At 37.1% G+C, this 11944-nt stretch overlaps 1 protein-coding gene across 2 annotated transcripts in view; it reads right to left on the bottom strand.

Moving 5' to 3' along the window:
• Positions 1–2343: 2343 nt before the first annotated feature.
• The window catches only part of RNF152 (ring finger protein 152), a 36632-nt gene continuing 27031 nt past the window's right edge, over positions 2344–11944 (bottom strand). For both annotated transcript variants that reach the window (XM_063451822.1, XM_063451823.1), the window contains exon 2: positions 2344–3714. In XM_063451822.1, coding sequence (XP_063307892.1) covers positions 2969–3580 — 612 coding nt within the window. In that variant the 5' untranslated portion in view covers positions 3581–3714 and the 3' untranslated portion in view covers positions 2344–2968. The remainder of the gene's footprint in view (positions 3715–11944) is intronic.

Genomic DNA, 11944 nt, shown 5'->3' with positions numbered 1-11944 from the left:
GGGTGACCTAACCATTTGATAGCTTCCTCTTCTTCTGAAGAATATACACAGTTTTTATATTTGTTTTATTTTATTGTGGGACAACTGATAGCAGAGGCTATATATACAGCTTTTTCCATTGTCGTTTTTGTTGGCCTTCTGCATAATATTTAGAACAAGACAGACCAATCATTGATTAAATATATCAGAACTATATTCAAAATCGTAACATGCATTAGTGATTCCATTTCCCAATAAAAATAAAAAATTAAAATTTAGTTTGGCAAACGTGAATAGAAGGATTATGGGTAGTCAGAGGTATGCAAAAAGATTGCAATTGTAGACCCCACAAAACCCCTACCAGCTCTTCCTACTAGTTCTTACAACATGGGAAATGTGAGCACCAAGAACAAGTGCAATTAACATACTCTAAATACAGAAATACGTTTAGAAAACATGAAGGCAGCTTACATTTCCTACATATCAAGATTATTCTCACATCATTGTCTGAGCTCATTACAAAAAAATATTTTTTTTACCTAAGCAAATGAAATTATTCATTTTTTTCTTCAATTGTGACATTAAGAGGTTTAATTTCACTAAAATTATTACATACTCTTAACGTGGCAAAACAAAATGTCTAGGAGGATATGGAGATTAGATGCTAATTTCAAGCATGCTTGAATCAGTCTCACCAGACACAGCAGACTGAAAAGGTTTCAAAAAGTCAAAATGTTTATACGGTTATGTCCTCAAAATATTTTTATGCTTGACACTTTGTCTAAGCTCCAGGAAAGTGTGTTCACATGCTTTGAACAAAATAATAATAAAAGTAAAGTATTTGCATCTAAACTAAAACAAAAAAGAAAGTGCTTTTTTTTCATAAATATGGAGTATCGGACATCAGGCCCCAAGTCTTGCAGTTGGCAAAGTATAATTGGAATTTTATTTGAAATATAAATGGGGAGAGCCACCGTTTAACACTCCTGTAGTAAGCAATAAAAGGCCTAAAATGGTACGTGTCTAATATTTTATATAATTCACAAGTTCTTTTACTAATTATGTTCTAAATTTTTGGTGCACCTTTATAAAAAAATTATAATAATATTGACCTTATTAATTAGAACTTCAAATCACAGAATTATGGTACGCATGAAATGTCACAAAACAGATTTACATATTAACTTTAATTGTTGCCCAGCATTATAGAGCATTATATTTAAATAAGTTTAACCCCTTAAGGACCAAACTTCTGGAATAAAAGGGAATCATGACATGTCACACATGTCATGTGTCCTCAAGGGGTTAAAAAACAGAGGAATGTGTTCACGTTAAATGTCGGGTTTCATATTTTATAACTAAACAAAGAAATAACATCCCTATTCAATATGTTGCACATAACCCGAGCCATACAGTTGTTGGTCCAGATTCATTCATGAAGGCAACTTTATGACTTAAGGACACTGACAGGTACCTTGAAAGCAAAAAAAAAAATACAAAATAAAATAAAAAGTTTTTGAAGCCTTGGTTCATATGTATAAAAAGTGATAATTAGCTACCATAATAATTTTTTAAAAGTGCATTCTTTGGCCTCGGGTTATCAGTCATATTGAAGGAAATATTTTAATTCCTTATATTAAAACATTAATATCTATTAAATATTTAGCAATTTTCTACATCGTTTTAAACCCTCAACCACTAAATAGCACTTCTACACACTTACATTTCATTTAAAAAAAAATTATCTTCATAGACTTTGGTTTTAAATCGTAATTTGTCTGCACTCAACTATTTAATGCTGTGAATTTATTTTATTAACCATAAAACAAAAAACCCCAAGACATCCATTAACAATGTATTTTATTATATAGCTTATGATTATTACACCATGTTTTAGAACAAGGTTTTTGAAGTATGTAGGATATAAATGGTTTGCAGTTGGGTAAGTTCATAAATTATATATATTTTACAACACAATGTTGGTGTAATAAACATCATTATGATCCCTTCTCGTTAACTATTCAAGTTTGAGGCCACAGAACATAATTTTGTGTATAATAGACAGACAGTTAGAATAATTAATTTTTAACAAGATCAGTATTTTCCAATTTTTCAGGAAGGCCATGTGCTTTATTTTACGATACACCTAGACGGGAACGCAAATATAGGAACTGTGTTGCAAATAGGAGTGATTTATTTTTTTCTCTCAGAGGTTACTAATCTGATGTACAGAGCATGTTTTTTTTTGTTTTTTTTTAAAGATGGAAAATACTACAAACTGTGAGATGACATCATAGACTGTATGATTTTGAAACATTCCATCTCACCTCTTTAATAGGCACCTTAAACATATAATATAGTCTGGACATTTGAGACAATCCATCTATTGCAAGATAATTCCCAATGTATCACTAATAAAGATTACCATCATAAGAGGAATATGTTAATCATCAGTAGAAGACCTGAGATGTAGCAAGATACATTTGGCTGCATGTAACTTAACAATTTCTTTTTTTTTTTTGTTATAATTGCCTCTGCAATTTGAAATATGATGAATTACTTCTTCCCCCTTTTCTTAAAATGTCAGGGTTATTGTTTGTATTCCTCTAAATTCAAGGTAGGTACGTAAAATATTTTAAGGTTCAACGAAAACATTACTTGGTCAAGATGCCCGATGTATATGGCCATAGCACAATGAGCTAAGAAGAAAAAGTCTTACTACCCTACGCTCAAAAATACCTCACAAGTCCAGTTTGTGAAGAAATTATGGCTGTGCATGCAATCTTCATTAATTCGAACCATACTGTTAGGCATGGACAGCCCTCTCATAGGGCTTATTACTTATTATATATAAGTTAACAAGTCCCCACCCTGCTTTGAGTTGGTATTTTTCCCAGTTTACAATGCTGCTGTGTAAGTTTGCTCTATTTTGAACTTGCCCTATGTTGAGAAAACCAAAAGATGACATATAAGGTAAGTTGAGTCTGTTTCAGCCACAGGAAATCACAGTAAAACGCTTTGAAATGCAAGACATGTTGTGGAGGACAATTCCAAGAAGGAAGACCAATACACATGCTACCAAAATCACAGTGCAAACGCCAGACCATGTAGAACTTTTAACGACCCCTCTTCTTTCATGCTCTTCTTCTACAATATCCTGTTGAATGCTACCTTGTAAAGGATGTTGTTCCATTGGCATAGCCACAACAGTGACTGGTTTCTGTTGGTTTCCTGGTAGAAGACGGCATCCAATATCACCTGGCAATAATGCCCGTTCCTTGTTAACAGGCATTGGCCACATGTAGCACCCATTACTAGGCAGCTTAATAAAGACAGGTGTGTTCTCTGAAGTATGCGGAATTGCAATGACAGCAATTACATCTGGGTCATCGGGAAGCTGAGATACAGAATAACCAGGTGGCAATTTTGTAACACCTCTGCACCAGGGGCATCTAAGGTCTTTTTGGCTGGCTCTCATTTGCTGCAAGCAGATGGAGCAGCAGGTATGTTTACAATCAAGTAACTTCGGTCTCCTCCGAGGGCTATAATAGTTAAAGCATATTTGGCACTCCATTAGAGAATCTTGTGAGAGAGTTTCCATAATCACCGTTGTCAAAGTCTCCAAGCACACAAGGATAGTAATATAGATGGTCCAAACTGTTGCACAATATTGTCCTTTCCAACTGGTTTGGCGTTGGGGTCAATAATACAGATGGGAAATCAATCCAATTATATCTGCAAAATAAAGCAATACATAATTATACAAATGTTATACAAACGTAGCCTTAATGTAGATATTCTGTATAATTTACTGATCATCTTTTAATAGAAATTAAGCAATATTCATCTCAAACTAATGCATGTTTCTTAACAAAAATAGCTAACTTAACCATACACTATTAAACACTAAGGATCACTACATCTATGACGATGAAAACAAAATGTGAAGTTATCTGTAGATACAAATGTAATGGATGTTTGTGATATATACATACATAGATATAGATCGATCAATAAATATGTATGTCTTTCTAAACAGAGTGTTTTTTACTCACTCAGGAGTAACATGCAGTTATATTATTGTTAATATCCTGGCATGTCATTATTACAAAAGGGATTAATACATTAGTTTCAGAGAAGAAGTTACTCCCACATTTTTTTTTTAATGAAACACAAGTTTTTTTATTTATCATAAAAAACAGTTTCACATATTGAAACATTAAAAATGAAAAATAGCTCAACATTCAAGAACTTTAACAATTTCCATTTTTTTATGGTCATTGACCATGCCACAATACTCCTTCAGTTAATTAGTTGGTTGAAAGAATATATAGCCCAAAGGTTTCTCAAAACAATTGCAATTCTGTATACTTAGCATTCCAAAACTGAATTAGAAAATAGATTGTACGAAGAGCAGAAAATATTTCACTGACTAAAAATGCAACACAAAGATCATGTAAAAATAAAAATAGCAAATATTTAGAATATATTTGAAAAACTTACTTTTTGTTATTTAAAAACAATACATACCGGGGCGGAGCCTAACCGTGAGCCAGGACGGTCGCATGCCTGAAGAGCTCCGTACGAAGACACCGAAAAACGGCTAAAATTGGGGAGAAAGCCATCACCTACCCTCACAAAAACAGTCCCCTGGCTGAGAGTTCGGACATGGGTCGAAAAAATAAAAAGCCCAAGCCTGATAAAAGCCCGATGAACCGGGATATCGCCGATCTCTTCCGCAACTCCCAGAGGGCCGCGTGGGACAACATGGCGCTCGCGGACGAGGGCTCCTCTTACTCATCGGAGGACATGGCCGAGGCCCCGATGGTGAGTGCCTTACCTACCACTAAAAAAGCACGGGCCCCATCGGCGACGGACCGGGACCCCATCACAGCAACCCAACTCAAAGCAATGTTGGCAGAACTTCGAGAGAACATAGCGGGAGACCTTGCCCCATTCAAAAAGGCCATCGAAAGTGCAACTACCAAAATGGTCCAACTTGAGGCCACCCAGAGCACCCACGAAGGCCGGCTCACAGAGGTGGAGAGAGGCCTGGCTAACCTGACCCAATACCAACAACAAATTGACACCAGATTAGATGCCATGGAAGACCAACGGCGCAGATATAACCTAAAACTAAGGGGAGTGCCCGAGACAGTGGGACTGCAGGACTTACCTCATTTCCTCAGGCGGCTCTTTGCAGCCCTCCTACAGCCGAAACAGGCCAAAACCATGAGACTCGATGGCATGTTCCGTCTAACAAAGCCACCCAATGCACCGCCGACAGCGACCCCGGACCTTATCCTCCGTTTTGGCTCCATGCGGGACAAGGCCCTACTACAAGAAGCAGTGAGGGGAAAAATCCCCATCACCTTTGAGGGCGCCACACTGCACTTCTTTCCAGACATGTCAAGGGGCACTCTCCTATGGCGCCGATCCCTGCAACCACTACTCCAACTGCTCCGAGCCAAGGAGGTACCGTACCGCTGGGGCCCGAATCGCACAGTACTAATTACAGCCGGAGACACCGCTCTACGGGCAAGCACCGACAAGGAACTAGAAGACCAACTGCGGACACTTGGAATAACTCTGCCATCACCAATTGCAGGTGGGGACCTGTCACGGGTGGATTTGGCGAAAGTCAGGGATTTTACACCGCGAACCACGAAACCCACTTCCTCCACGGGAACGGGGACCTGAGGGGAAAAGAGCGGGCTCAAGGGTCTGCTGCGCCCTTATCCAGGACTCTCTTATCACCCATGGACTGGCCTACGGCCATCATTTCGGGGACTTAAGAATGCCATAACTGCTTTCTCCCCCCCCCCCCCCTTGTTGAAATTGTTTTATTGGTTTATTATGTTAATGTTTATCCACTCTTGCTGCACCTCACGTGAACGCAAAGTTAATCGAGAAACGACCAACGTGTGAGTTACTATAACCAGTAGTTTAAAGTTGCAGTCAGTTTTTAGCACTAGCCGGTGGTACTCACTTGAATATTTACACATGTATAATCTATGATGTCAATAGATCAGTGAATACGCACACTAAGACTAGGCCTAAGACTTCACTTTATACTTCTTATCTATGTGTATTATTGTTCTTATTTTTTATTAATTTACCAGTGAACGTTACTAGCTAGCTACATGTCAGACACACACAGGACCGCCTCACATCAGGTTCTGTAGCGGTATGTTTAATCTCTAACAAAACACAGCAAATGTGATGCTCTGCCTGTTATCAAAGTTAAGCGAATGTGTTACTCGTTATTAGTTTGAATCTAGCGAGGGTCAACCTGCATTACTTCTTGGCTTCCTTAATGCACTGAGCGTATCCTTTACCTTATTACGTATATTTACAGGGTGAGATAGTCTATCATAGTGTATCATAAAATCTAAAATTGTGCATAATGCCCACCTGTAACAATATATGCTGGAAGATTTACACTACCTTCCCATAACCTACTAATCGACCCACTATCTACTCATAGTCCCTAAAAAGCTATGATTCATAGATGCTACCAGCAAGTAGTTTAGTTAACACATGCATAATCTGTTTAATTTTTCGGCTCACAGCTAGTTTATCCAATGCCATAACGTGTTATCCAACCTGGATTGTGTTCCTTTACTTCATTTGTCTGTAAACTAATTGTACGCAACCCTAGCTAACCATATCATAGGAACGCTACCTTGCATAGACTAAACCTTGTCTAGATGGCATGTTGGGTTCCCCGATAAACCTGTTTATTTCTTATGTTTAAACGAACAAAAAAAAAAAAAAAAAGCGCAACAAATCCTCTTTACCACTATGTCATTGCATCAACTCCTGTTAACTGTCATAATTGCTCACTGTATCTGGCATTGCGCTTCAAAAATAAAGAATTCAAAAAAAAAAAAAACAATACATACCATTGAATAAGGAAATAATTGTATTAAGGGTGCCTAGAGACAATAGAAACCATAAATCCATTAAAACAGAATTTACCTTTTTTTTTTTTTCTTTCTTTTTTACGGAAACGGTCCTTTAAACATACAATAAAAATAATCACCTAGAACTTTAATGGTCTATTTTCTTTTAAATTTATATGAATATTTACCAAATTACATCATAATTCACTTCAGACAAGTCAGAACGCACATTGTGAATCAGGAGGAGAAATAAAAACAGTGTTTAAATTCTCTTCTTTTCCGTATGCTTCTTTACGCTGTCAACTGAAAAGAACAGCGTTTGTAACAATGATTGCGCTAAGATGGATGCACCATCTGCAGGATAAAGAGGTGTAGATTTAATTTAAAGTGTATCTTTCAAGTCCTACAAATACATATTTATTAAACATAGGGATAAGTAAACATACAGGATTATTCACTAAACACCAGATTTTGTCTGAATGGAAAAAATCCAGTGAAAATTACCGAATTACGACTGCAATGGCAATTTGCAGATTTATTAAAAAACAAAAATACAGTCAGTCGGTCCTCATGCGACCCAATATAAAGCACAGAATTGGACATTTAGCAATGACTGCAATGTGAACGCATATAAAACAGAATGCATACGTGAGAATGCACATTTGCAAATTATCCATCACTTGCTTTTTGCAAGTGCATGTATTACTTCAGCGCTATCAGCCAGTGGGCAAATAGTTTAAAAAAAACCTTGGTGGCATGGGTGTTAATTATGTGGTGGCTGGCCAGCGCCTGTTAACCAGTCTTCACATTAAAAATGGCAAAAGAAAAATTATAATAATAAAATAGAAAGCAAATGGGGGTCAATAAGGCTCTAAAATTACTATAATAGAGGTATTGTACCTCCATATGCCCCCAACCTGCTGCATGGCAGACTAGAAGTCTTCTCTCAAGACTTGGATGTCAAAGCGTTATGATTGTTTGCCTTTGAAGGTGTGACGAAAGCACCTTTGTCACTGGGATTTGGAGAGGCCTATCTTGCCAGCCTCTTGCCCTGTGACTATGGCCCCTGGGATGTATGGCCCTTTAAAACCCCGATTTGGGCTCATGGACTTTTAAAAGACTGTTTCTAGCCCTTTAAATACTTTGGGAAAAGATTGGTACTTTTTATATGGCACTTCGGATACAGCTGAAGTGCCGAAGTAGTCGAATTCAGTCGAACGCGGTCAGGTGTTTTGCCGTCAAACTCATGGAACTCAAAACGGCACGAACACCGCTGAAGTTTTACCTTCCCTGGAACTAATTGATTCGACAATTCGAACGCCATTCGACAATTCTGGGGATTGCTATAATCACTATACTTCCCAGCGTATAATCACTAAGCTCTGCTAAGAGCTTGTTCCTGTTCCTGTTCCTGCTCTCTGGAATTTGGAGAGGTCTACCTACTGGAAGCTGGACTCTGGTCTTGGGGCCAGAGTGGGTGGAGACGGCGAGTCCCCAACCAAGCTGCGGTGGTTCGTGGGGTCTGCAGTGGTTTTGGTGTCTGGCGGAGTGCTTGGAGTCCTCGGGAAGCACTAGGAGCATCCGTCAACGGAAGGTACACGGTCGGGGTGCAAGCGGTTCCGTTACAGAAGGTATGAAGAATTAGAAGAGAGAAGACTTTTATTAGTAAGTAGAATTTTTTTTTAAGTTTTTTTTAAAGTTTAATTATTAGGTTTAATTGTTGCATGGTAGGTTGGGGAATATGTAGGTACCATACCTCCATTATACATTATGTGCTTTATGAGAAGCATATTCTGATTATAAAAATAAAAATCACCAACTTTGATGACTTCACCAAATAAAGGTCAGACACCATTGTGTATACCAGGGGTAGTCAACCTTTTAATACCATCAGCACACTTTGTATCTTTGTTGATGGTAAGATTTCCTAACCGCCCACCAGTGTTGCAGTAACTAATTATGTACTTAAAATAATCTATTTTTTTCCTTTTTTTTTTTCTTATTTTCTATTCTACTTTATGTGTGTCTGTGAGGTGCTGTGTGTAAGGGGTGCTGTATGCATGTGAGGGGTGCTGTCTGTGGGTGAAGGGTGCAGTGTGTGTGAGGGGGGCAGTGTGTCTGTGAGAGTTGTAGTATGTTTGTGTGTGAAGGGTGCATAGGGTCTTTGCTGTGTGTTGGTGGGTGAGATGTGAAAATCTATCTTAATGTCTCTCCCTCCCTTCTTCTTACTTTTTACCAGGGAGGGGGACATAATGCTGCACTCTTCATCAGCCCGAGAGGGTTTACAGCAAGGTTGGCTCTGCATGGGTCCACAGCTATCAAGGCCCAGTGGGCGTTTTCTGCAGAATCGCCCACCCAAAATCCCAAACCGTCCACTAGTGGGCGGTAGGGACCAGGTTGACAACCACTGGTATATACTGTTCTAGCACTGGAATAAAAACACATTTTGTGGCTTTCAAATTGTATTTTTTTAAATAATGTACTAAAAAATGGAGGGCCCATGAAGCTAAAATACTTAAACTATTCAATTCTATTTCTCTAATGGAAAAAGTTAGCAAGGACATTAATGCATGTAGATTTGACAGTTGCAGGTTATGAGTGTAGATTATATATTTTTTAACATACACATATACCCCAGTGATCGAAAATAGATATGGTCCTTCCAATATCTTTAGAATACATGGATATTGATATAGAATATAACAATGCATACATTTTCTTCTCAGCCTAAGTGTCTGTGTCACTTGGCTATGAAGAAATAAAAGGTACATATGTTTCATTATTCTACCAGGACTTGAGGCTTTTTTAACTTGGCATTAACTAGACACATGGAGGGGTCTGATCATTGTAATATAGTGTATATTTGGGAGGTATATGGGATATATATATATATAAATGTATATACTTGAAACCTACAACATTTTTTTCTTAGGCTATATTCACATGCCAATGTTTATGCCGTGGAGAAATGAACCTCTTTAAAAACAACTGTCATAAAGTGTTCATCTGCGCACAATATGTTTAAAATGTGTCTACATTCCTCGGTTTAGGTTTCAAATGAGAAAAGAACTCAAGCAGTCATAAAATGTTTTATTCATGCTGTTACTAAAGTAGATTCACCAACGTCGTATCCCGAGAACCAGGGCACTGGTGGGACAGGCCATTTACATGATCAAGTCATTGGTTCTCCCAAAAGGGGATAGGTCTGCCCAAATTACTGGCAGATCAAGAAGGCCAGCCTACTATGGGTGCACCATATGGGAGCACTGTCTCAGTGTTCTCTGCCTTGAGTGTCTAATGATGAGTGTCGTAGTATGGTTTTTAGGGACCGTACCCTGGTGTGTGTGTCCCCTCCCCATTTATTTAAGAGTTACAATAATTCTACATTTAAAAAAGTCCCTTATTGGAGCTACTAATGGAATTACCCTAATCATAATAAAAAAAAAAAAAAAAAAATCAGCCTCACATACTACATGTTTTCTTCTCTTTAGAGTTGCAAAACTGCCCATTTTTTTAAAAGCAAAACATAAATTCTTTGCCTCCAGCTGTGGATTGATAATTTCCAGGCCAACCATAAGTCATCAGCTAATGCACTAAATTCTAAAATGCGGTTATATATGTTTAAAACCCCTCAACCCCTTAAGGACTGGACAGTTTTTGCGATGTTGTACATTTGCGACCAGACCTCTTTTTACACTTTTGTGGTGTTTGTGTTTAGCTGTAATTTTCCGCTCTCTCATTTACTGTTCCTATAAAAATTATATATTGTTTTTATCAGGACAAAAAAAGGCTTTCTTTACATAGCATTATTTATATAATCTCATGTAATTTAATTTAAAAAAAACAAACAAATATGATGAAAAATAAAAAAAAAAACATGTTTGTTTGACTTTTACTTGAAAAATCTTTTACTCATCTACAAAAGCGAATAAAAAAAACCTGCTAAATAGATTAAAAATATTGTCCTGAGTTTTAAAATACCCAGTGTTTACATGCTTTTTTTTGCAAGTTATAGGGTTATAGGTACAAGTAGGATATTGCGATTTCAAAACATATATTTTTTCAAATTTATCAATAGTGACATTGTAACACTATTATCTGTCACAAGTCTCTGAATAACACCCCACATGTACATATTTTTTTAAAGTAGACAAACCAGGGTATTCAATATAGGGTATGTCCAGTCTTTTTTAGTAGCCACCTAGTCGCAAACACTGGCCAAAGTTAGCGTTCATATTTGTTTTCTGTGTGAAAAAACTAAAAAACTAACTTGAACGCTAATTTTGGCCAGTGTTTGTGACTAAGTGGCTACTAAAAAAGACTGGACATACCCTATTTGCAATACCTTTTGTTGTCTTCTTTTGCAAATGGTATGCCATCATGGGGGTAATTCTCATTCCTGGGCTACCATATGCTCTCAAAGGCAACATAACCAACCTGGCCATTTTCAATGTAAAAATATTTGACCCATATATTTGACCCTGTAACTTTCAAAAACGCTATAAAATATGTACATGGGGGGTACTGTTATACTCGGGGGACTTTCTTGAACACAAATATTAGTGTTTCAAAACAGGAAAACATATCACAACAATTATATCATCAGTAAAAGTGCTGTTTGTGTGTGAAAAATGCAAAACAAAGTCACTTTCACCGACAATATCATCACTGTGATAGGTTTTACTGTTTTGAATCACAAATATTTGTGTTCAGTGAAGTCTCCTGAGTAAAACGGTACCCCCCATGTACAGGTTTTAGGGTGTCATAGAAAGTTACAGGGTAAAATACAGTGCTAGCAAATTAAATTCTCTGGAATTTCGGCCTGGGTTGGCAGGCAGGTCCCTCAAATTGCAATTAATAAAATTACTTAATTATGTAAAAATATTACATAAATATGCACGTAGAATTTAAATATATATGCATATTTATATATTTGAAGTCTACGTGTATATTTGTATAATTATTTATGTAATTTTGTATATGGACATATGTATATTTCGTATTATTTTTATTTATTTATATATACATATACAATTTCATTCTAAGTGTATTTTGATATA

Source organism: Pelobates fuscus, chromosome 4 (genome assembly GCF_036172605.1).
Source record: "Pelobates fuscus isolate aPelFus1 chromosome 4, aPelFus1.pri, whole genome shotgun sequence".
NCBI lineage: Eukaryota > Metazoa > Chordata > Amphibia > Anura > Pelobatidae > Pelobates > Pelobates fuscus.
The sequence above is the reverse complement of the archived record's forward strand: the minus strand, read 5'-3'. Positions and strand labels throughout refer to the sequence as shown.